A 25931-nucleotide genomic window follows, 5' to 3' on the forward strand; every position below is an offset into this window, starting at 1 on the left:
ACCATTTAGCATATCCTGTAGTTTAACTCAATTAAGATGTGTGAAATATAACTCACTGAAGATTTGGCTTCTGGGGACTTGAGGAGTCCATTGTTGTTAAAGGCCATCTTACTTCTTCAATGAACATAAGCACACAATAAACACTTAGGAAACAAAATAACATCCTTTATGTTAAAGTCATATCTTACAGAGATACAAAAAAAAAAAAAAATACAAAAAACACAAGTACAACACACTGTAATAACCTTATTACATATGATACAAAAGGCACAAGCTTGGAATTTACAAAATCTCCTTTACAGTATTGACATCATCTCTCTTACAATAGGTGCCATGTGGCTGGAACGTTGCAGTTAGCTGATCAGGAGATATGTGACCAGATGAACGAAATGTCAGTGAAGAACATAAAGTGCTGCTAAATGTGGACATCATCTAAGTCTATATGTTCACTGCATGCGTCAGCAGTCTCAGCTTTATCTAGTATCTCTATGTGTTGTCCATGCTTAAATCTTTATCAGTGTTTATGCTAACAGTGTCAGCTTTGGCAGCTGTTTCTTTAGTGGGGCCATATTGCTCTTCAGGACCATCAGAATCAGTGTCTCTGGCGTCTGTGATGTCACTAGTGTGATTAACATGTATTTGACTGGGCATGCTGTGGTCAGTATCAAAGTCTGAGACTTTTCTTTCTGTCTGATTCTGGTAAGTCTGTAAAGTGTCAGTGGAGCTGCTGGAGTCAGAGATCTGCTCCTTAGCTGTATCAAAGGACTCAGTGTGCATACTGTCACTATATGACTGACTGGTGATGGTGTCTGTCTCAGACCCAGCTGCATCCACATAAGGACCGTCTGTATCAGGGAGATGAAGGTTGTGATCTTCTTTCACATCTCCATTGTCAGTGTCTGATCCTGCATGAATCATAGAAGTTCTTGGAAATAGACGTTCATCACAGATTTTCTCTTCAGGGAAAGAATCATTATTCTTTTCTGTACGTCTTGTACAGACACCCAAGTCCTCTTCTTTCTTTTGGCAAGGCTCTGCGTCTGCATCGGCCATGCTTTCCACAACAGCAGTGCCTTCTTCTCCAGCCAGAACTCTCTTCAGACTCCGGGCTCTGTCTCTGTAATCTTGGCACAGCTGAGCGTCAGGCATGTGGTTGCCATGGATCTCTGCCAGCTTCATGTATACCACATACAGAGCCTCAGGGTTAGCTTTGTCCTCCAGGGCCGCCGCCAGAGCCAACTGGAAGTACCCAACTGCATCAAAGGCATCCTGTACAATATGTAAAGTGAAAAGTTCAGAACGAGACTCATTCGGATAAAACACATACACCATCTCATTTTAAGTTTAGTTTTTGAATTAACATTTGCTATTAACATATTGTTTCTATTGCACTGCCAAGATCTAAAGCCATTTTTGTTCAAAATCAAATTAGTTACTGGACATCCAGGTTAAAATCATGTATCTGTGCGTCATCACTGAGGGGCAATGATGATGTTTTTGTTATTTTGAGATATGATATCTGTTTCTGACAGGACTATTTGTGAGCCAGTTTAATTGCTGCCTTGACAAAAATTACCCACAAAGAACCTTTATCTGTCGCAGAAAAAAAAGTCCTGTTTGGCAGTTTTTCATTATTAGTGTCAACATTAAAAAGATGACATGCAACAAACAAGAAAGTGGCTCATGAATGGTGCTTTGAACTCCCTAAGGCCACACAGACATCCCATCACAATTTTCAGTTTACCTATAAATAAGATATAGATGACTTCTCAAGTTAATTCATAAATTAAAAGTCCTGTCTTGTGTTTTGAATTTTCGTAGAGGGCACAAACTTTTATTTACATTTCATTAAATATTGTGTGTTTTTGATGTAGCTGTTTCGGTTTGTGTATAACAATACTGAATATATTCAATTTGCTGATTCAACACTGTCACGCAATCATATTCACCTTCTGTACCTTGAGTTTGTGTAGAGTAAGATTCCCCAGTCTGCAGTAAACCTTAGTGTAGTAACGAGCCTCTGTGGGATGCTGGAGGACAGGTGGACACAGGGACAGGGACTTGAGGTAGTAGTTTTCTGCCATCTCATACTGCTGTAAGCTATAGTAGACTGTAGCCAGGCGGTGGTAGGCTGCCCTCTCATTCACATGCACACCTGGGGAAAAACAGCAATGGTGTCTGCTCACAAAATAGTTCGAAGCTGTATACTGTGGTTATTGTAGCTGGCTTTACATCAATATTAAAATTTAGATAAATGTCATATGGCACTGACTATGCTTTAGGCCATGTTTCTAACCTATACCTGTTTTGCTGGCGACCTCAACAGCCAGTGTTGCATACTGTAGAGCCTCCTCCCGCTCTCCCTGGTTCATCAACAGCTCTGTCAGTTTACTCAACAAACGAAACTCTGAATGAACGTCCTTGATGCAGCGTGCAAATGGCAGACTGCCATCCTGAAACCACATATAAACAAATATGAACATAAACACATGAATATTTTTATTGCAATAGAACAGTTCTGTCATAATATGTAAAATACAAAAATGTGACTCAAGACAATTATTGCAGATACTGTAGCTTTTAGACACATGTAATATATTTGATTTTACATCCTCTTACCCTGTAGAAAGGCAGTGAAGCCATCCGGTTCCTGTGGCCTTTAAAGTACACGTCTCCTGCCTCCTCATAGATGCTCATAGCAAACTGAGGGGCATTCATCCTCAGGGCTGTCTTCACTGCTGCCTGTTGAGCAAATGATATTGCCAATTAACGCATTAGATGTAAAACTTGGTTATTTGTAATGCTTGCCATTGCTGCTCAGGAAGGGAGACTGCCTACATACACTGAATGCCAGGTGAAAAATGGGCCCATCCCTTATGTAACCAGTAGACACCCCACACTGTCACATATTCCTTCCTCCTCACCTGCAGGTACATATCAGCCAGCTCATCCTCCTGGATCAGGTAATAGATGCGTCCCACCTGAAGCCAGGTCTCTGATTCTTCCTCTCTTTTGCCCAAATCAATAGAAATCCTCAGGCTCTGCTTGGTGTAGTCCAGAGACTTAAGGGATGATCTGCACCAGACAATAAAAAAGAGAGATTTTATCAAAACAAAATGGTGAGAAGGTGAGGGTGATTGGGAAGAAGAGGCAAAAGCTCACCTCTCAGTATTGAGTGAGAGATAGAGGCTGCTGAGGATTTCCAGATACTCTCCTTCCAGCCTCTTGTCCTTCAGCTCTCTGGACACTGACACACAGTGCTCATAGTACACGATGCTCTGACCATACAGCAGCATATCAGCATAGAGTCGGCTCAGCACCTTGGCCACCACCATCTGACCTAGAAGAAATACAGCAATTCAGTTGCTCCTGGGACCAAATGCTGGGGGGTAAATTTAAGATGAAGTAGTGAATAAGCAATAAGACATATGAAGTTTACACAGTCTGATACACAGACTGATATTTTTGGGCCAGCTGTAGAGTGTGTGCACTTCAACAGCAAACCAGGGAACAAATGTGAAAAATCAACTTGGCTGATAATTAACAAGAAAGTTTATTTCATCAACTACAACTTGTAATCATTATATGACATAATACATTTTATTTTAAAGCCCAAAATCATAATTTTTAAAACTGTTCTTTAGTCACATTTAAAAGAATTAATAATCTTCAGAGAGAAGCAAGATTTTTTGTTTCTTACTGTGCAAGTTTCTGGCATGAAGTGCAATGAGTAGCCCCATTTCGTAACATGCCCTGATGTCCTGAGTCCTCCCCCTGTCTTTGTAGCTTCGCCCCAGCCAAAGGTAGGTCTGAACATGCTCCTCATCAGTGTGGCTTTCCCAGAGCTCCAGAAAAAGCTTCAGTGATCTGGCAATGCATTTAGAATCACAATATAAGACTCTGCAAACTCTGTGTACATTCCACCCAGGCTTCCTTATCACTTGGAAAACATACCAATAAGACAAGACTCTCACCTGACCAGGAAGCGTTCTGCTACCCAGGATGCCCCAACATCCAGTGCCAGGCAACCCAGATTGGCCAGTGCCAAGGCCTGGTTCCTCTGATTACCATTCTCCCTAGAGATTACCAAGGCTGAGTAGAGATGCCAGCCTGCCTCTTGAATTCGACCCTGCCGCCTCAGACACAAAGCCAAGAGGTTGTGGATCACGCCTCGTTGTGTGGGACTGTCTGTGCCCTGGAAAGAGGTGCACAGTGTATGGAGGCATGGAGTTCATACAGGGGAACAGGTAAAAGCTACATTTTTACCCAATTGCTTCTACAAAACATTATCTGCATTTGTCTACAGGATCAGCAGTGGTTACTGTACCTGGAGGGATGTGAGCAATGGCTGTAGGATACTCTGGGCCTTCTCGGCCTGGCCCGTCAGTACCAGTAGCCACCCGAGCAGCACAGAGGCCTCAAAACCCTCTTCCTCATTGATGTGTCCCCCTGTCTCCACAGCTTGCTGAGCACAGCACACTGCCTTATCTAGAGCATCATATTGCTGATAGACTGAGGCCAAGCCTAAACAAAGATCCCTCTGGGTCTTCATGTCCTCCCCTTGCTCAGCTATGGCAAGAGCCTGCTGCAGGTAAACCACAATCTGAGCGGGGAGCAGAGAGGTTCCTTCCTTCCAGCATGGGTTCAAACGAACAGAGTTCCTGATAAACAACTCTGTCCTCTGGAAAGCATCCTGGAGGGAGTGGTCTTGTCTTGAGTCCAGGCTCAGAGAGGCCAGTGCTAAGTAGGGCATATATTTACGATGATAGAGTCCACTCAAGAGCCAGTTTAGGTCCAAAGGAACTATAAGTCGTCCCTCTGTGGCAGAGAGAGTCACAGAGAGAAACTGGAGTCTCTCAACAAAGGAAAGTGCATCATCAGTCTTACGGAGAAGCAAGAAGAGGCTGGAGATGAGGTAGCAGACCCGTGCTTCGAGGTGTTTGTCCCCCATCACCATCGATCTCCTCAGGAGCAGCTTCAGCAGTTCGACCTCATCTGCGGAGGTGAAGGTGTGGCTGGGGAGACAGAGGAGCAGGGCACTGGCCTTCTCCAGGGTCTGGGGGAGTTTGTCTGTCATGCGCTGCTTCAGGTAGACAGCGGTGAGGTTTGTGCAGAGAGCGATGAGGAGTGGTGTGTCAGAGAAACTGTCCACGCAAACACTCAGTGCTTCCTCATAGTACACACGTGCCTGTGGAGGAAACATCACAAAGAAATGTACACTGTAATAGAAATGTATCAAAGTAGAATTTTGTTTATTGATTCTTTAAAATATTTGATTTAATTGCTACTGCACAATTTTATTTAGTTCAATTAATTTCACTTTATTGTTTCTACAACTCACCATGTAATGGAAATGAAAAATATAGTAGAATTCCATTTTATCCCCTTACACTGGAGGTCATCAATCCTGGTCCTCAAGACCTATTACCCTGCTTTTTCCAGATGTCCCTGCCCAACCTACTGCTGATTACCTGGATGAGGCGTGTTCAGCTAATTAAAAAATTAAATGGCAAGGATTGTGGGCAAAAAAATATCAGGTCAAAGATCAGGTCAATCTCAAGGGCCAGGGTTGCTGAGCTCTGCCTTACACTGATGTGAATGACAGTGTTTTGTTTATTGTAATGTCTTCCCTTTGTTTTTAGAGGGAACAAAGCACACAATCATATGCACAACACATATATTAATTGCAGTAAAAGTTCAAACCTGGGAGAACTTCAGCTTCCGTGCACAGAGTCTTCCCAAGAGGAAGCATGCTCGTCGATGTGCCCAGTGCATGCCCATCCTCTTGGCACACTCTCTGACACTCTCTAGGTGTCCTAAGAGCTCATCCTCGGACTTACCACTGAAGGTCACCCACAGGAACGAATGCTGCAGGTCGTACAGGGGCAGGAAGTCCTCCTGGAAGAAACAGCAAACCAAAGATTTACAATAGCGATAACGTAGGTAAAAATGAAGCTGATGTGAACGTGGGAAGTGTAATTATCCTTTCATTATTTTTTAACTAACAGTGGAATTGCAATTAGTTTATATTGTCAAATTTATAAGTTGATGGTTTGTTTGACTCAAACCAGCTTTATCACATCCTAGCTAAATAGTTTAGTATAACATTGTTTTGAGTATAGTGGAACTGAGAGTCTGCTGACCTGGAAGTGTTCATGGTTGAGCAGGGTCAGTGTGGGGTCACTGTGCTCAGACTCCTCCCCCTCCCAGCTGTTCTCCTCCAAGAAGAGAGGTGGATCTTCCTGGAACTCATCCAGCTCTCTGAATGTGTCATCCAGAGTGAAGCTCAGGCGCTCTCCTTCACGTGGCAGAGGATTGTAGGAATGATAGTGAGACAGACGTGAAGAGGAGTGAGAGAGAGATGTGTGAGGAGAGGACTGGTATGGGGGTGTCCCGCCACTTCTTTCGGACATGACGCTATGACGGGTGCTTGTAGGAACCGTATGATCTGTGGCAAAAAGACAGATGCAGTATAGTAGTCTATTAGTAGCCATATTGGTGCATGGAAATTTCTTTTAAGCTGCAAGCTTAAAAATACTTCAATTAAAAAAACAGCAAATTCTTTCAAAAGATCATACCATGTTTTGGCTGGTTCCTGATGTACATGAAGTCAGTCTCATCCAGTCTATCTGGAAACACAGAAGGTAAATCAATTTGAGCTTCAATTTTCCATCTGGGAGTACACATGGAAACATCTTTCTCAGAATGATTGAAACAGTACCACCATTTAGCAAGCAGGCAAGGAGCTGTATATCAAACCATACATGCCCTATATTTCAGTTATGACTCATTTAAACACACTTTCCCTTTGCCCTACCCAACAACAAGTACAGTATCTCTTTATCAGCTCAGCTATTCCATTACCTAGCCGGTACACAGAGCTGATGTCCGATGAGAAGAGTCTTTCCAGTAAGCCACTGTCACTTGGCTCAGAGCTACACGGGTTAACCTGAGCCAGGCTGGCCCTCTCCTTCTCAGTCAGAAAGACCAATTGTCCATCTCTGTGTGAGTAACAAAGGCAGCATTATCATCTCAGTTGTCTCCGAACACCTCCTCATCTAATCCACTCTGCCCAGACTGCAAATACACTAAACAGGATTTCATAAAAGATTAGTGGAACATTATAAACTACTAACTAAATTCGATTTAAACAGGATAAAGTTCAACCCATGACATATAGTATTAAACTAAGAAAAAGGAAGTACTTACAGAGGCATGGTTTCCAGAGGTTTGACATGAGCTTTGTGTACAAAGCCAATGTGTCCCGTGGAAGTGTGTGCTGCTATAAACACGCCCAGGCCTCGGACTAGAAGACCGTGAATCTCCACAATGTCACCTTGGCTCAGTTGAAGTTCATCTGGTCCTTCTGGACTGTAGTCAACCACTGCTACACAGGAACCTGTTACTGAAAGCAGGATTAGGACAAACAAAAGTAAATAGGAAATCAACATGTGAGAATATTAATATGTGTACATGTATCAAATACTGCTGCTGTATGCTATGCTGGCCAAGCCAGTCAATATCCATCAGACTCCACACAAAAGACACAAAAGTGAGCTTGTCTGATTTTTCAGCATGCTTTGTGGCACACCTCAAGGATCATTAGCATTCATTCATTTGGTGACATGTCTATGACCACCTAATGAATTTTAAGGGGTGTTGAGAAGGTTGTGTACACTGGGTTTATCAGACATTATTAGCTGAAAACAGTTGCCTGTTGTCACAGGAAACAGCATTAAGGCATTAAAATGAACTAAAACCCTGAAGGTGCAGCCCTAAAACTGAAACCAAAAGAAGAGCTGAAACACTCCATACAGCTGAGGGGAACTGCAGTCATGTAATAAGATACACATGCAGACAGTGCAGCTGTGAGATTGTTATTATGTGCATTATGTGATCTGTTATTAATATAAAATTATTGATTAGTGTGGAATTGAATATGGCTATTCTATCATGTGCAATTATTCTGATGGCATACATTTGCAGTGCTCTCATTTATCTCACTATTTCAGGGTAAAATCAATTGTGTTGCTTGCCTACATACAGTTTCTGTGTAAATTACTGTCTGATGTAATGCTATTCTTGATATTACCACCAGAACCAAAGTCAGACATAGTTGCTTTACATGTTACATGCAGTTCAGCATTCTGCATATAAGTACAGTGGGTCTTGCTTGTGAACATAAGCTACCGTGCATGAATGAATGGATTTACCAAATGGGTGTTCAAACGGTTCCTTTTCTATTGGCAAGCAACCAGCACCGCCTGGGTACTTCCTCAGGAACCACCTGACCAAAACGGAAGTAGATTTTAACAGAATTATACCCACTAATGTAAACAAATTTCCTTCACCTCTAATAGTGCTCAATTTCTTTAGCCAGAGATTTGACAAGCAAATCTTACTGTTTCAAAATTAAAAAGTTTATAGTTGAAATATCTTGTATAAGAAAGACAGCGTGACTCACTGATAAAAAGGGTAGGGCAGTGGCTGCATGGCATTGACTGGCACCAGCCCGTGGTTTCCTGTTGTGAGCATGGTCCCCTCCCACATGTCGTCCTGCCCTGTGTCCCTCACCATCAACAAGTCATTCTTTTTGAATGACAGCTGTTCGTCCTCTTCTTCATCCTGCTTACTTCTTGTAAATAATGCCTTAGCAAAGAAGGATCCTGCAATTCATATGTAGACAGAGTCAGCTTCTACAAACACAAAATACACCTGAAGCTGTATAAATCCAGATATGCAAAAATGTTTTCAGTATGCTTTCATAAAAGCCACTCCATTTAAGTTAAAGATCAGCAAAAGTGCTTCAGCTACTGCACCTTCATTCAGTTGTTGGCAAATGATGGATGTTTTATATCTCCCCCTCTATTAAGTTAATGCAATCCTCATTATTTGCCAGCACTGCAGTCCTGATATACATTTCTGTGAAGCTGTTTGCCTCAGGGAAATGTTAAGAAGAAAATAGTGGTGTCTGTGAACAGCTGGCAGGAAGAAAATCAATATATATTCTATAAGTGTAGTAGTTTTGTTCAGCACAACACTGACAAATTTTGTAAATACAAAAAAAAGAAAAAATCCTATTTCTTAAAGACCTTAAATAAAAATAGGATCATGTTGCTTACCTATAATTAGAGGGCTACAATATGCAATTTAGTTTATAAATATAATTTAGAAAATGCCTATATGCAGTAATCCACTTTCTCAAAATGACTGCAAGATGCCCATTACTGTAATTTGTCCAAAGTCATGTGCGTCAGTCTATTCATTTGGTCTTTCTCAGTGTTAATTGGGGTCAGTGAAAAACAGATTAAAAGTAATGGGATCAGATGCCAGCTGCAGACATTTACCGAATAATTAATCACTAGATTTAGAACGAGTTTGATAATAAGTTCTTCTTATGTTCAAAAGGTTTTTGGAAAAAAGAAAACACTACACTCAATTGCTACTGTAATCAGTAATTACGTGCATTTTGAAGTGACAGTAGAAGGTTAGCTATTCTTCAGTTTCGAGTCAAAATTGAACTAACCCAACTACAAGTTTTGGATTACAATTTCAGTAAATGACTGATCACCTTTGTCACTTTCTCAGCCTCAATGTTAATTACAAAGACGTTCATTTAAAACCCTGTCATGCTTCTATTTATTGTTTGACTTCCCAACAGAACTTTACTGACCCTCCTGCAGTAAAAGCCCCAGGTAGAGGGTGGCCAGATGTTCCTCATCCAGGGTTACATTGATCTCCAGGTCACTGAGCAGGTCAGAGTCCAGCCAGAAGGACTGATCCAACAGGAAGTTCTCCAAGCAACGAGCCACATAGCCTGGGACAGGACACATGCAAATACTTATTATATTAATATCACCATATTCTCAACACCTTGTCACAGAATTGTTAATGATTGCTAAAATTAAAACTACCAGTATAACAAATGCATGTTGTGCTTGTTATGTTGTAGTACTTACAGCTTCTGGTGTCAAACACTAAGCATTTTTATGCAACATTGCATTTATGTGGAACTAAGAAAAAAAAACAATGGAAACAATGACCTTTTTTTTTTTTAATCTCCATAGGGCATATGGTAGTTTTTTTGTTTGTATAGGTACTGTGAGTTAAGTTCAACACATTTTTTTCAACAAGAAATGGTTGATCAGAATGTTAAATCAAAGTTGAAAGTTTTGAAAAAAAATTAGGCATTTCTCAGAGTTCGGTCTCATAAACCCACTGAAACTGTTTATTTGGGTTCCTACTATGTGTGGATTGATCCAATTAAAATGAGCGATTCTGATTGAAATGTCGCTAAATTCAGAGTGGGGCTAAAAATAGAGCTTGTTTCAACACACTTCAAACCTGTGAGCAGAGCACAAACAAAACGAAGATCTCTTAAATGAAAGAACAAAAAATGCTGTTTTTAATTCTGAATAAACTATGTGTTTATGTGGGACTCCACCCAGTAAGGAGAAAATCATTGTTAAAGTATGTTTTTATGCCCTTTATGACCTAAAATGTGTTGGTTTCTTACCCAGTGCAAGGTAAGTTGAAAACTTCCAGATTTCCTCCACAGTCTTGAATGTAAGTACAAAGCTATCCTTCTCTGCATGGACAGATACCAGACGTGCAGACAAGTCCTGAGGAAACAAAGTCTCATGTTTCATGTTGCATCCACATCCATTAAGTGTAAAATAAATATACATTGCATTTTATGGACTCTTACCATAATGCACGTTAGTCTTTATTATCAGACGGTTTGAGTGGTACATTAATGTGTATATAATGCCTGCATTGTCAGGAGAAACCCACTTACTTTAAAGAGCTGGATGACGTCCTGGCTGTTGCTCTCCACCACCCGGAGTCGTGTGCGCAGTGCCTCCTGAAGGGCTCGGTCAGGATCCACGCTGCAGCGCCTCCTTCCAGTGAACAGCAGCACAATTTCTAGTGAAAAGAATAATGCTGTGATTAATCACACTGAGATGAAAGTGGCTCTCTGAGTGGAATAGTGCAGAATATACTGCAAACAAATGTGATGCAAATAAGCTTAGAAGAAAAATTAGCTTAGAGAGCAAAAGGACATATCATCCATTGTGTAACCAGTAAGAGATTAAAATTAAGTAGCATTTACAGTCTTTCTGTCAAGTACTTGAATTCTCCAGTAATCACTGAATAAAGTGGAAAAATAAAAAAAACAAAACTGGCAAAGAAATAAAATATTTTGTTTTCTACAAGCAAGAGAGACTAAACTTTCAGGAGTTCATTAACTATTGTATATATTTGTATAAGAGCCTATATTTCAATGAGATGCTGTGTGAGCACAATGTTCGTCTCTGGAGGAATAATAAAACTATTAGGCATCTAACTGGACTCTCTGTGTGGCCATTTAAATCCATTTGAGAGGAAGAACCTGGGGGAATGTGATGGATGGAGCTAAGCTGCTGAGTGAGTAAAACATTAGTAGGTTGGGGAATGTGCTTTATCATTATGTATAGATTCAGAAACACATGGGGAATACTTTTAAATGTAGACTGGCTGACATGAAAAGCTAGTTTTTCAGCAGAAACACACAACAAGCTAGGCAATGGACTATGGTACATGCAATATTAAAAGTACCTGAGGAGAATTTCTCTCCAAGTGATACAGTACTTCCTCTAAGGAAAGCTTCTTTTTTCTTCCAGTAGCTGTCTGGCTCTGCCCCTCCTTCACCTGACTCTACCACCGGGCCATCCACCTCCTCACCTGCACCTGAAAACGAAAACAAGGTCATGAAAAAAACTGGTGGATCCAGTTGAGACTGATATGTTTTGCAATTCAAGGCCAAATGATAGCCTTGCTAGACTTTTGTTTGTGCAGGTGACAGAAAGCTCCAGTGCTGGTTAAGCTAGTGTTTCCTAAACAGCATATTGTATTTAGGGTTTTTGTGCAATAATGGCAGGTGGGTAGTATGTGGAAACAACGTTATCAAAATGGTCATCACGGGGATTGTTCAAAGTAGAGTGCAATCACAATGCAAGTCCCAGACTGTCTCAGAGAGGTAAATGGAAATGTTACCAGATGACACAAGATGGCAATCACTGTTTTGGAATTTAAGAAACCATGCCCTTGGTCAGTATTGTTTTGTATGTTGCAGGATGAACTACGCATTAGTATTTTTCTATCTTAATCTTAATCTTTCTGACCCCATAACTTTTCAGTCTTCACATACCCTTGGGTAACACAGAAATACACCGTGGGGTGAAAGTACAACTGGCCGGGCTTTATTGAGCTAGTTTGCAATGTATGTTTACTTTACTTAAGCATATAAACAGGATCTTACTAGTTTTGAAAATTATAAATAGCAGTCAGATGGATATATACATAATGGCAGCTATTGCTGTAAAGTTGCAACGGGCTTCCCCTGGTCTGTTCTTTTGTGTAGGGAGGATGTCTCAAACACTTCCTCAGTTCGTGGTCACAAAGACAGCTGCACGCCTCCTTTTTAAACTAGCCTCACAAAGTTTTTGTGATGCAAACTAATAGTCTGCCATAATATGATTTTGGTATATAAGATTCTACCACATCTGGCTTTTCTGAGCACCCTACTTTACCTTGAGTCATGTTGTCATTTCCTGAGAAGTGCTCATTTGTTCCCCCAAGGGTATAGGGTGGTTCTCTCCAAAGAGCATCCAGCTCAGCAGGAGAGATGTCTGAAAGAGTGAAAGCAAGTTAGCATTAGACTGGATCATTAAAAACACATTTTCACTGCCCCATGCTCTTTTTTAATCAAACAATCATCAAAACAAAAGGGTCCAAAAGTTTTTTAAAGGAATAGTTCAGCATTTTGGGAAATATGTATATTCACTTTAGCATTAGATATCAGGATTGATGCCACTCCAATATCTATATGGTAAAATAAGGCTACAGGAAGCAGCTGGTTAGTTAGACTGAAAAAAGAAAGGGCTGTATTTGCTATCTAGAAATTTAACCATACCATAAGCTCACATGACATGGTGCACTATAAAAACACAGCATAAAAGGGACAAATTGCCCTTGTGCTGGGGCTATTTGTAGGAAAGAAGTAGAAGGTGGGCACTTCTTGAAGTTGCTTCTCCCAGCCAATGACAGCCCAGCAAATAAGCCACAGTACAGAAAATGTATTTTTTTTTTTTTTTTTTTTTTTTTTTTTTAGTAATTAAAAAAAAAAGATTTATTGTGAATTGTTATTTGAAATCAGTTTAGCTAAGTTAAGCTAGCTGGAGCATAGCTGTAGTTTTTTCATTCACACATGTGGTGAGAGTGGTATTGATCTTCTCATCTCACCAAACATAATTCACAAAATGTCAAACCACTCTTTTAATAAAAGTAGGCTTGTAGGTAAAAGAGGGGAGTTATTGTCACTGAAGGTGATGGATGCAGCAGTTTTTACTGACAATGCCAAGTTGAGCCATTGGTTAGTGTGAGGAGTTAACAGGTTGTGGGGATAGACACTGAAGACACACAGGCCCGGCTGCACTGACATCACAAAAACCTCCAGGCTGAAATGGCTACCATGCCTCTGACTCCTGAGAGTGTGGGGTAATGTCAGCACAGTCACATATTTTCAGACAGACAGGCAGACATCATTTAAATTAAGAAAAACAAAGATACTGGCAAAAACAGTCATTATTTTATTTCAAATGCCACTTCAAGCCATTTTCCACATGCTTTGTCAGTATAAAAACACAACACAACAGTTTTGTCATGATGCAGACCATTCACAACGGGACAATGGAGTGCACAACTTAGCAACACAATGCAACATGACATTAGGCTGAAAAGGACAACAGCCTATTCTTTTCCATCCTACAACACAGAGCACAATTAGCACCAACAGGACTGCTTGAGTCAACACAAGCACAGTCATGCCTCTACAGTACAGAAACACACCATGCCCCTTTTACCTTCTTGGCTAAGTGTGCTACCCATGTTGTATATAGACCTACACTCCTGTCCTGTCTATCTGAAAGTAGCAGGCTGTCTCATGACAGTACAGTAGTAGCACAGAGTGCGGGCTGGGACCGACCTGTGAAGGAGGAGAGGCAGACTTTGATGAGCGGTCCACAGCAGCAAGAGTTGAGCAGCGGTCTGCAGCAACAAGACGCCATCTGGCCCAAGAGCCGGCAGCTCCCAGAGATCAATGCCATCCCATCAGTTCTCCCAGCTTCTTTAATAACAACTCACTTGCTTCCTCTCTGCTGAACAAGCTTTGTTTCCCTTCCTATTTCTGTATTGCCTTTCCTGTCCTGCTCACTCTCTTCGTCCAACCAGTTAGTGTTTACTGGATGTGTCCCCTGCGTCCCTGTGCAAACCTTATCTCTTCTTCTCTATCTGCTGGACTCTGCTTCTCTTTGTAATCCTTCTGTCTCTTGCTGTCTCCATCTCCCTCCTCCCACCACCCTCTCTCTCTCTTCAATAGCTGCCCAGTCAGTCAGTGAATGCACAAAGCTCTATCTGCAAAGTGCTATGAGTGTGTGTGGGAGGCAGTCCAGAGTCTCTGTATGTTGTCTGTGTTTGTCTGGGTCAGTAAAAATATGCACAGAATGAGTGTCACAAAGACAATGTGCTGGGAAAATGTATTGCTGATCCACTGTAAGGCAATGCCACATTGGGACAGGCTGCAAGGTCACTGAGAGGGGGCTGAGAGCTGCTTGGTGGCATAGGTCGAGGATCAGTTTAGCAAATATCACACAGTTCAACACAACACTGCTCAATAGCATTGGAGAAGAACAGTAAGCACACAAACTGATGATATGACATGAGCTCATCAGAAGCACCTCATCCTACACAGTGAGGTCATCATGAAGATAAGGATGGTGGTCCGCTAAGGAAGTATGGGATTGGAGGATGGAGAAATTCAGGGAGGTTTTAACTGTTATAGCCTCCATATGAGATGTGCGTACTACAAAATATAGGATGATCAGAATTTTGACCTTATGTGACCATCTGAAAATGAAGTGGTCTGTAATGCAAAAGCAGCTCTCCTCAGAGTCAGTGTCTTAAGATTAGAGACATAAACCCTCACATTATAATGTTGTTTTCAGCACTAAGATTGCTGACAGGGGCCTCTAGTTTGACAGAGGTGAACCAGTGTAAATGCAACCACTCAGGCGATAATAAATTATCCAGTTAGTGCTTGAATTTAACACCACACTGGGAGTGGTGTGTCATAAAGATATGACAGTGTTTATGCTTAACTAATGTATTGCAATTTGTACCAGCCAAGTGACAAACAAAACAAAAAAAATTCATCTGTTTTTGAATGTGCAATAAATCATTTTTTGGCCTCTTGGGGTGGAAATAATTTGTGAGCACAGCATTACATTTTAAGCTGACATGTAAATGAGTTAGCAAACATATACCACAGAAAGAGCAAAGCTATTGTTCATTTAAACCTTGTTTCTGCCAAAATGTAAGCCTCATATTTTAGCTCTGTTTTCGGTCTCTACCAACCCCTGGGGAAATATCCGGCTCTTTTGCTGCTACTCCACTATTGTTATGGTTAGTAATTTGTCTGTCTGTTGTTTGCTGCGAGAGTGGCAAGAGTAAATTCAGACAGTAAAGTTGCAGGCCAGGCAGTTAAACAATGAACTGAAACTCACAAAAGCGTTGGAGTTGCAGATTCACATGATAGTTCTATTACTGCGTGGCCTTTTAAATAAACAGGTTACTTATGGTGAAATAAAATAGTATTTTGAGTTTATCTTTCTCTTGCTGTATTAGAGAACATCCCACTGCTTTACACACAGAAATCAATATTGAATTTCAGTCTGTAATAGCTTTGATATCTAAAAGAAGATGGTGCATTAAATACTTTAGACATTCAATACTGTAGATAGACCAGTCTGAAAGTAGAGCAGGTCTTATTGTATTCATATAAACTAAGTGCTTCCCCAGAAATTTCTGCTCAGGAGCTGTGTGTTCAGCCTAATGTTACTATTACTATTCACTTACTATTCACCTGCCACACAATTTTATCACCCACTTTTAAGAACATTTTACACTTTTTATGCCTATTGAAAACACAAACTCATGAATGCATGCTGTCTTTGCAAGATAAAATTCATGATGGCTGGTGTTCCTGCACATTACTTTTTCAGCATGTTGCATGTTGCACTGTGTGACTTTAGTTAGCTGCTACTGCATGTAATCACTGCTCATGGAAAACCAAATGTATAAACTTTGTTCCTCCTTTTATGCCCCAGTCATTCCACTGCTTCAGCACACTGGAGACAAAGAGGCTCACATCTTCGCCTGAGACCAGTCTTTTGATCTTGTTTATGTGCCAGCTGAATGGTCATGATTGAATCTATGCATGTGCACCTTGTGAGGCAGAAAGCTGTAAACAGACTGAACGCGTGTCAATAACAATTCAATGTGATTTTTAGTGCTTCTGTTTAAGTCTCAGTATCCTCTTTTAATGAACACCTGTGGATCTAGTTATTGTTTCCTTGTAGCTGGAGCATCAAAATGTTCCTCTCCAGCATGGCTGCACGCTACTTGCTTTAATAAACTCTCACATAAGCAATGCATGTGATTGCAGTTACGTTAACCAACAATATTGCCTGTAATGGCAGGAATTCCTGTGACCACATGCCACAAATAACTTTGTAGTCTCCACACAGTCTGAAGCCGCGGCAAAGGCCTAGCCTGTAATTGTGACACTCGCTACTCCATGATAATAACATTCAACCCTAATAAAAAACATATGGTGTCAGCAGTGTGTATGTTCAAATGAGGTGTGACAGTGTGTATGTGTCTGTATTTGTACAATCCAGATTTGTAGCTCTGCAATACGTGGTACAAGAGTTAGAAAATAGTAATATGACACAGGGGTTTGGGGCTCTAAGTTTAGACTAACCCCCATGTTAGCTCACACACATGCCTGTGTGTCTGGGACAGAGCTCCCTGCAGGGAGATTCCCACACTGTTGTATAGTAGCATTTCTACAGAGCAGAAACAAACACTGTGGAGCAAAATTCTTCAGGCTTTGTGCATTGTTTTATTTCCATCATATCACATCATTCAGTTTAGTAGAAAAGCAACAAGAAACATTTAGATTTTAATGTACAGTATATTAAATGATATAATCTTTAAGAGTCTTTGGAAGCATTTTAACATCAAGCCTCCAATGGAAAAAAATGACAAACTGGAATCACTACATGATACTTTCCCATTTACAGCTTTATTGTTTATGCTATTCCCTTTTGAGAGACAACAGTTTTATGGTTATATGGCTAAGTACAAAGTTCAGCAGTATTAAGCCTGCTGAAGAAAGGAAAGTTCATGACACAGCAAGACTTACATATTAAAAGCAGAAGAAAACAGCTCTTACCTCTGTGTTTCCACCAGCTCTCTCCTCTCAATTCATTCCTCATGTGCGTGGCAGAATGTGTGTGTGTATCTACAGTATGTAACGCTCTCTCTCTGTCTCTGTCTCTGTGCATGTGTGGTTTTACCATTTAGCTGGTGAATGGCATCTCATGACAGCTGCCAAAACTGCCGCCATTCTCCACTATCAGCCCAGAAATGGGGAAACAAAAAAAGAAAGTAAGCAAATAGCACAGTACGTCTGCTAGTGTGTACTGTGTGTCTGTGTTGAGTGCTAAAGAGGTTATCCCAGATGGCATGTCACTGACTGACAAAGTTTTTTTTTTTTTTTGCTGTTAACTCCTCCTCTAATTTCTTTGGGACTAGGGTACAGCCTCCTACTTCTCTCAATCTCTCATTTTTTTCTTACACACACACTCTTCATCTCTCAAAATCAGGAAATAGGTCAGGTAATAATTACTTTAATTTCTTTTAAAAGCAATTAATTCCTGGCATTCATTTAACACCTCTTCCTATCGTGAGTAGTAAAAGCACAATCAGCAAAAACTGTCTATTTCCTCATTCTAAAACACCAGTGTGATCAGTTTGGTTTGACACACCCACACTCAGAAAACTGAATGCACGGTCAGCTGGGTCATACAGTTGTTTTGTGCATACCTGTAAAATCACTCATCTTCCCTCTAAAGATGGGAAACCTGTTAATCGAGTTAAGCACCAGTATTCCACCAAATATGCTCTAATGCCTGGAAGTGTGATGGGTTTTTTTTTCCCTTTGTGCTAAATGACAGTGCAAAGAAAAGGGTTATAGCAATGACCTCTTTTTATCTTTGACACTCCTTCACTTTCTGGGTCATGTACATCCCTATCTGTGTGAGGGGAGATAATAATTCCCAGGGTAGTCGTGCTTTGGTTTCTTTTTTCTTTTCTTTTTTTTCTGTGTACTTAGTTAAATATAAACTGTGGAACTGATTGTGTAGCCCCCAGTGCACCATGGCAAAGTCACCCTGAACACAGAATATCAGCCTTGCACTGCACATGTGATCATGCAGTTGGTTATACAAGGCTGCATGACACAGACCATTTATTCTGCTAAAGTGTGTATGTGCGCATGTCTAAGTGTGTGTGTGTGTGTGTGTTTGTGTGAGAGAGAGAAAGAAGTGGAATGTGGGTGTATTGAATAGCAACACATTACAAATACACAGGAATGGGTGGAGATAGCGTAGCATTACAGGGTGGATTTTGGGTTGTGTGTGTGTGTGTGTACCTTGTCCTGGCCATGTGGTTGGACAAAGGGCAAGGATTGTGAGAGCTGGAGAAGAATGCAGCAATACTGCTGATCAGCGGACTCATGGCCTGAGTGTGATTGACAAACAAAAGACACATTACCTCGAGCAGAGAAACACTGAGTGGATAATCAGGCTCAACAATATGTCAATATGTCTCCATCATGTGTTCAGTCTGTTCATAAAACATATCATTTGTACTCAGCTGATTTATGGTTTCCATTATAAGGAGCAGGCTGTTGTAAACAGCTTGCAGGTTTATTCCACATATCAGGGCATGTTTGCCTTTACTGTTGATTAAGGGGTACTGGCGTCTATACACACAGTGACAACACTGTGTTGATTTGACAGACCTCTGACCCACTGCCTTCAGTGCACAGGAAGGCCAACTTCCTGTTTTTCTGCCCCATCAGTTTAAAGACAAAAACAAAACACAGGATTGACACAGTAGCATGATCAGCACCCTGTGCAAAGACATACACACGTCCTGATGAAGACAGCTTTTTACTCATATGATCATAATCATTTTTTTCACCCGGTTAGTCTCAGGAAACATAATGTAGCAAAAACTGGAATTTAGCACACGTCTAGTATAAACTCTTTCATATGTAGGCTTCTGTGAAATCCACCTTGTAATTTTACAGCATTAAGCTCACTACTGAACCTGAGAGTAAAATTGCATGAGGGAGTAAAGCAGATTAAAAGACAAACCTAGAACAACAACAACCACTGAGCTCCAGGACCAGTGAGGTATGACTGTGCAGGGCAGCAATGACAGAGAAAGAGTGAGGCGCCTTTCACATCCCGCCATTGTCCGGCTTCCTCCAGGCCCCAGAACCAGAGCTTCCTCAGGACACGGGCCGGGACAGTTGGTCAGTTTAATGAAAAAAGCTCACACAGTGTTTAATAAAACAGGACACACACAAAAAGTGCAGAGGGTAAATCTTGAAATATATAATTAACTGATAAAATATACACAAAATTATAAATATTTATTCTGAAAAAGGTCTATTACATTTTTCTTTACATTTATTTAAATTGTAAATGCATACATATATAAATTATACAATATTATCTTAAAATTTAGAAAAATTTTTGTTACAAACCATTTAAAAAAATTACAGTAAGTATTTATTTATTTATTTTTTTTTTTTACAAATTGTCTTCTTTTTGATTGAGACAAAATAGGTTGCTCATTTGTTTTATAATTTGCCCTTCAGTTACTTTTTGTTGCATTTAGGGAAACTTGGCTAGTGGATGAGACTGTATGAGTATCTCACCATTAGATGGAGATCTTTCCCCAGTGATACCACTGAGCCCACGCAATGCAAACACACTGTCACAGGACAGTTCACCTGTGTAACCTATCATACAACAGCGAAGTGTTAGGGCCATCTCAAACCCATATGTGACCTGTGATATTTGCTTAACTTTATAAAACAGTTAAGGCTATTGAAGTATCTTCAAGCCCACAAACAGATGAGCATGGCTGTCAACGATTTGACAATTAATCTCCCCTTCTCAGCAACAGCTCCACCGTGAATAATCCAATTAACTAATTTGCTTACGTCGATTTTCCAGAAGAGGGCGGTGTCATAACAGTTTCTAGCAACAAGCCCTGCCCAACACAGCAAAAAAAAAAAAAAACACCAAGTCTTCCCATAAAGCCTGTCCACACTCACAATGAATTTGTTTCAAGTGTTCTTTGTAGTTCTCTTGAAAGACTCCTAATGTGATCCACGTTGTTCTGCCCAACATCAAATGACACTAGCTTGACTAACTCCTAAATGAATTATAATTGCTTCACCCAGTGAGAATCTTTATCGCGGCCCTCTTTCGTGTGAGAAATGAATTATGACTCAGACTAATGACTCTGGCACATTTAACACTTCTTGCAGTGTGATGTGGGCTACATTGTCCCCTAGGCGTTCATAGCAGCCCAGAGTGACGTCGCTTAACCCAGGATAAAAGAAGAGAGCGAGTCAAGTCGCCCACACACCGCCAGAGCAAAAGCGGAAACGAGGCATCTTTCATTTCAATATAAAATCATAAACACAGAATTGGCTTTCAAATCTAGATGACATCCAGTAGGTTGCTTATTAACACTAATGCAAGATACACAGATACACTCAGATATACTACACCGAATAATTTTAATATTTAGCCTAAAACCTTTTTAAATCAAAAGAACCTAATACCATCTACTTTAAACTTATATTTAATGGACATTTAAATTTAAATTTTATATGTAAGTTAAGGAAAAGTATTGAGTATTGTATCCCTTAAGGTCGAATAAACTATTTAATTCGTTGAATGTGTTTTAAACACACTAGGTGTGTTTTAGAGGGGGTAAATCGGTGGTTTCAGGGAATGCTGGACATCACGAGAATCAGTTTGTTTATTTTACTTTGAAAGTCAAGGCCGGAAAGTGGCTGCGATGCTGTGTGGACGGTGTGTTTGAGGCGCACGGTGACAGCAGCAGCACCCCGCCAGGGAGAGCGCGGCGGAGCTGGAATCAGCCAGGAGGGAAAATGTGAAGGTGGAATCCGACTGAGCAGCATTGTTTTGGGACTGCTGCCTGTTTCTGAAGAAAACACAGCCGCCCTCCCCACACAGCAACAACAGCAGCCTTTATTCGGATTTTATAATCACGGGAAATTTCTATTTTTCTTTCTTTCTTTTTATTCATTTTTTTTTTTTTTTTTTTTTTTTTTTACAAATTGAACACCTCTTTTTTGACAGTGTGCACCTTGGAAGCACTGGAAGCAGTGTTACGGAGAGTGAAAAGCATCATTCACGTTCCTTGGATAAATACACAATTTCCAAGAAGCAAAGTGCTCCGTGAAGATTTCCTCCTGCTTTATGGGATTATTGTCGACGAAGCCGCTTTGTTTTAGATAAGAATACATCGGGCATCATGAGTTCCAGTGGTAAGTCCATTCTTGCGCGCCTTCACTCTCCACTTGACGCACAAGGACAATACGTATAGGTGAGAACAGAGAGACCTGCCATATATCACAATAACAGCTTATATTATATTTGCTGCTGAGATCACACATTTAAACATTTTAAAACAAGGATGAAACCAAGATTAAATTCTTGCATTGTGTTTATGCCAAACCTCATGATACATTTCATAGTCATATACAGTATATCTACATTTTCCGGTTTATCCAGAAAAAAAAAAAATACATAGGGAACTGATGTGAAAATGCCAATGGGAATAGTGCACCCAGGAGGCTTGAACAGGTTTAGAGAGGCTGTGAGTGCTAAGTATATCTGGAGGTCAAAGCACCAATTTTCCCAGAGTTCATGCACTTTTTTTTTTTTTAATGGGGGCATTCTTTGTCCATACAACAACAGTTTTTTGGAGCCCTCCCAATGTCCACCTCTGTCCTACATCACTTCTATTTTATCTTTCTCTCTCATTCCTCATGCTGTTCGCCACCACCAGTAACACAGAGCATCTTTTGGAGACCCCCCATGCCTTCAGCTGTTGCTTCTTCATAAGGGTCCATCTGTCTTCTAACACCTTTCTTTTTTTCAGGAGTGGGTCACCCTTGAACTGGAGGTCTCTGACCTGACCACTTCTGGATTCATGGATCGTACTTCTGTGTTATGCAACACGTGACAAAAAAGCCTGACAGCTTTAGGGCTCCTGTCATACTCAACCCAGACTGGCCTGGGGGGGGTGCCATGATGCTAAGCTGACCTTGTATCAGCTGACTGTGACCCTGATCCTCTGTCAGCTGAATCAGGGCTTTCCCTGTAGGGCTGGTTTGTCAGCTGTGTGTGCCTGTGTGCGCTCATATGCGTGTATCCATTGTGTTGTGTGTTTACAAGTTATCACTAGCTGAGTCACAAGGCAGACTGCATTGATCTGTCACTTTTTTAAAAATACATTCCTCCCTCTCCCTTAGCTGTCAGTAAGGCTAGTTGGAGTTGATGTGAGCCAGGTGCTCTGTGAACTGATGGTGTCAGTCGTTTCCTGTCCTGCCCCACCTGCCTTCTGTATCTACAGAAGTGAACCTGGTGTCAGTGCATCACTCATAATCTAGCCTGTCACTGTGTGGCACTACATTATTCATCCGCTGTTTTTAACCTTCTGCTGCTGAGGCTTGCCTGACTACCAGTTGTCGTGCCGTGCAGAGTGGTGTCGCCAGCTCCTCGCTTGCTGAAAAAATTGTGTAGTATTCTTTTGTTAAGCATCAAAATGCTTTTCTCAGCTGACACACAGGCCAGGAGGAGAACATGCGCCATGCAACGTTCAGCATTTAGAGAGCTGTTACAAGCTCTTGTGATTTAAAAGCATGTGCTCAAACAGGAATGCACACCGACACACACATCAACAACACGTCAGCCTGGGGTTTGACATGTGTATGTGAACCATATATGTCTGCATTTAACCCTGTCTGTGTGTGTGGGGGTCACAGCACACAGATGGTGCTCTGACATGTGTCTGTACTCTGACTTTAGGCAGAAAAATACAGCTGAGGTAAGGACACATGAATGGGTCTGTACATGAATGGGTCTGTTAGGCTGTAGTGTGTGCAGCGTTTTCCGCTGCATTGGGTGTGATAGCCCAGAGGCCATTGAAACACATAGAGTAATTACACACAGTGCTGACTGTCTGTCTTTATCTTCTGGGCCTTCTATCTCTCATGGTCACTGGGTTTTGTGTGTGTGTGTGTGTGTGTGTGTGTGTGTAGGTGTCAGACTCTTATTTTCTGCCTGGCTGGCAGACAAGACAGTGGGTGTAGTTCGTTTCTGGTGGAAAGAACCTTGGTTCATACTCAGACACACTGTGTACTCACTAAGAACTACTGACATGTCATAATTGCCTTTGAGTAAAGATGCAGTTTTGCAAGATTTTGTCTAACTGATAAAGAAGACCATTCCTGACATGCAGAAAAATTTATGTTTCAGAGGAGTGATAAAACACATGTTGATCAATATACTGATCACTGAGCTCAGGGACCTGCGGGGCTTTGCAGAGCCATATATCACAGGCAGCGCTGACACCCCTCCTCTTCTCTGTCTTTCCTTATGCGCAGCAGAGAGTTCTGAAGTATCATGGAGAAATGCATGCACCATGCAGCATGTTGGGACTGTAAATGTTCTTACACATAATATTTCCATTTGACTCATGCAATCATATGATTGAGGCCCATGTTTTGATTGCTTAAGTATCGAAATCAACACCAGCTATAAGTTCAGTCACCACTGAAGATTTGCCAGTTTTTCAAATCCCTCTCATGTGTATTCCTTTTAGTTAAATCATGAATGGTATTGTTGGTCTGAATATGTAGACAGTTTAATGGCAGGCTGGGCAGTAGGTACTGAGATGCTGTATCTTGGTCTGTATCAAAGTGTATGAATGATAGACTGATCCACTGACCCACTAACAGATTTTTCTGTCCTCAGACCATGGTGATGCCAGGCCAAAAATAGGAAGCTAAATAAGTACAAATTACTTCAATAGATCGAATGATTAATATCTTCTGGACATGTTCCACACAAGTTGCATTTTTCCTGTTTTGTAAGTGATCCACTAGGATAAAAAGGGGTGGGGTGGGGGACGGTGGGGGGGCGCTGTATCATATTGTACGGTACTTGAGTCCTGTTATTCTGCCTCATCTGGTGAACAGTCCACGCCAGAGCCAAATACCATTTTTCTCTCTTGCTGCCAGACGTCTTCGTTCATTTACACAGAGAACAAAGATGGGAGACAGATAGACAAATGCACACGCAGATGCGGAGCTGCCCAGATTAAGATTTATGTGCAGTTATGTAGAACTGGTACGTATTTACAGGACAGCATAAAGTCAGACATGTGTTTTCTGGTTCATTTGCAGCTACAATTACAGTATTGTGGATACTAAACTGGATTTCAGTTTGACCAGTTAAATCTCTTGTGGAAAGGAAATCTTAGCAGAATGGATGATACTATCGCTGTGTTGCTGTTTCACCGACATTTTTTCTAAATTTGAAACAGAAGACTCTCTCAGCTCAAAGCAGCTGTATTTTATGGTGTGTGTCCCCAAGGTTATTGTCTCTGTGACCTTGGCTTCTGGCAGGTTTGAGTGATCATTCAGGCTGTCAGTAGCAGTCTGACCTGTCTCTCTCTGTGCAGAGTGACGGTATATTTTTAATGCCACTGGACACTGCCATTGCTCTGATGAATGCCCCTGCCCAACACTGATAAAGAGAGGAGACAAGGGAAAGCCAGGGAGAGACTCACCAGCTTCATTAGATTATGGACAGAGAAGAACTGTTCCTGTGTTGTGAGAATATATACTGTTACAAACCTGTTTCATTCACTTCAACACAGTCAGAGAATTCCTGCACCCAGCCTCTTGTTTTTATTATCAGAACTACTTTAATGATGAAATGTTGTTAATGTACTTTAGATACTGTATTTGGAAAGCTGAAAATATGTTAATATGGAATGTATCAATAACACAACAGTGTTTTTACACCCATTTCTACATCATCACAAACCATCCTTCAAATACAGTACGTCACATCTTTAGAATAATTGTGATAATAAACAGCCTTTTCAGGTGTATTTATTAGTGTTTCAAATACTGTAACTGAGTAGCATTAGAGGTGTGTCAAATCAGCCTAAGGCATGTGGAATGTGTTCCGCAGAAGTTGATGTAAAATTGCACATGTCCAAATCTCATGCAGTGAAATGATAAAAGTAATGGTGTTAATAATATTTAGAAAAAACTATACAAAACTTTGATAAGCAAACTAGCCAAAGAGCTCAGCTTTCCTTGAGTAATTCATCTTAAGAGTATGTAGTTATTTTTTTGCTTCTGTTTGATTCTATGTCCTACTCATCAGTCCTTTCACTCATCACCACCAGTGTCCCAGCATCCCTTGCGACCAAACTCCCATCATGTTCTTCTACAGGGGTTGTCAGGTCAGGGGCGGAAATAGCAGCAGCCTCTCTGACCCCGGTCCTGTTCTTATCACCCATATATTGGAGTGAGTGTTCTCCTGGGACTCTTGCCACTGATTTGGAGTCAGTGGATTACACCTGTTGTCCGGTGGCTATCATTAGAGCAATGACTCAACACCTTACAATGGGAGAAAATGGAGGGTTCTTCAAAAGCACTATAATGGGTTTAGACAGGCAGGGCTTGGCTGTGTTCAATGAGTATGAACACGCTGACACAATTAGATAGTCATGCAACGCTTTAGCTCCTGAGCTGATTGTGCATGTGGATTCTCTACTGAGGTGCGGCTGTTTGGCACGAACAATCAACACGTTTAATAATATCATTCAAATATACTTGTTGAAAAGTAGCA

The 25931-nt window shown here is 41.0% G+C and overlaps 2 protein-coding genes across 14 annotated transcripts in view; one reads left to right on the forward strand and one right to left on the reverse strand.

Annotated features, from left to right (window-relative positions):
- Positions 1-139: 139 nt before the first annotated feature.
- sh3tc2 (SH3 domain and tetratricopeptide repeats 2) lies at positions 140-17625 on the reverse strand. 5 transcript variants are annotated; one of them, XM_026329747.2, is made up of 23 exons: positions 17336-17625; positions 13905-14026; positions 12573-12671; positions 11599-11730; positions 10799-10926; positions 10517-10622; positions 9674-9817; positions 8465-8666; positions 8214-8287; positions 7210-7405; positions 6865-7001; positions 6579-6629; positions 6144-6448; positions 5704-5898; positions 4328-5188; positions 3975-4195; positions 3701-3867; positions 3163-3340; positions 2925-3075; positions 2620-2742; positions 2303-2453; positions 1950-2155; positions 140-1269 (listed from the first exon to the last, which is right to left on the reverse strand). In XM_026329747.2, exons 2-23 carry the CDS (start codon positions 13927-13929, stop codon positions 487-489), a joined length of 4635 nt encoding a protein of 1544 aa, XP_026185532.1. In that variant the 5' UTR covers positions 13930-14026; positions 17336-17625; the 3' UTR covers positions 140-486. The 5 variants fall into 5 exon arrangements, with proteins under 5 accessions (XP_026185532.1, XP_026185530.1, XP_026185527.1 ...); XM_026329745.2 differs by lacking the exon at positions 13905-14026 and having other exon boundaries at positions 1959-2155; XM_026329742.2 differs by lacking the exon at positions 13905-14026.
- A 3534-nt stretch (positions 17626-21159) lies between these two features.
- ablim3 (actin binding LIM protein family, member 3) overlaps positions 21160-25931 on the forward strand; it is a 40985-nt gene continuing 36213 nt past the window's right edge. For 8 of the 9 annotated variants that reach the window (XR_003297162.1, XM_026330612.1, XM_026330613.1 and 5 more), the window contains exon 1: positions 21160-21544. Coding sequence is in view for 8 of the 9 variants with exons in the window: in XM_026330612.1 (XP_026186397.1) it covers positions 21532-21544 (13 nt within the window). In the remaining variant the exon portion in view is untranslated. The remainder of the gene's footprint in view (positions 21545-25931) is intronic. The other variant, XM_026330617.1, reaches the window with a different exon arrangement.

This window comes from Mastacembelus armatus, chromosome 10 (genome assembly GCF_900324485.2).
Source record: "Mastacembelus armatus chromosome 10, fMasArm1.2, whole genome shotgun sequence".
In the NCBI taxonomy this organism is placed as follows: Eukaryota; Metazoa; Chordata; class Actinopteri; order Synbranchiformes; family Mastacembelidae; genus Mastacembelus; species Mastacembelus armatus.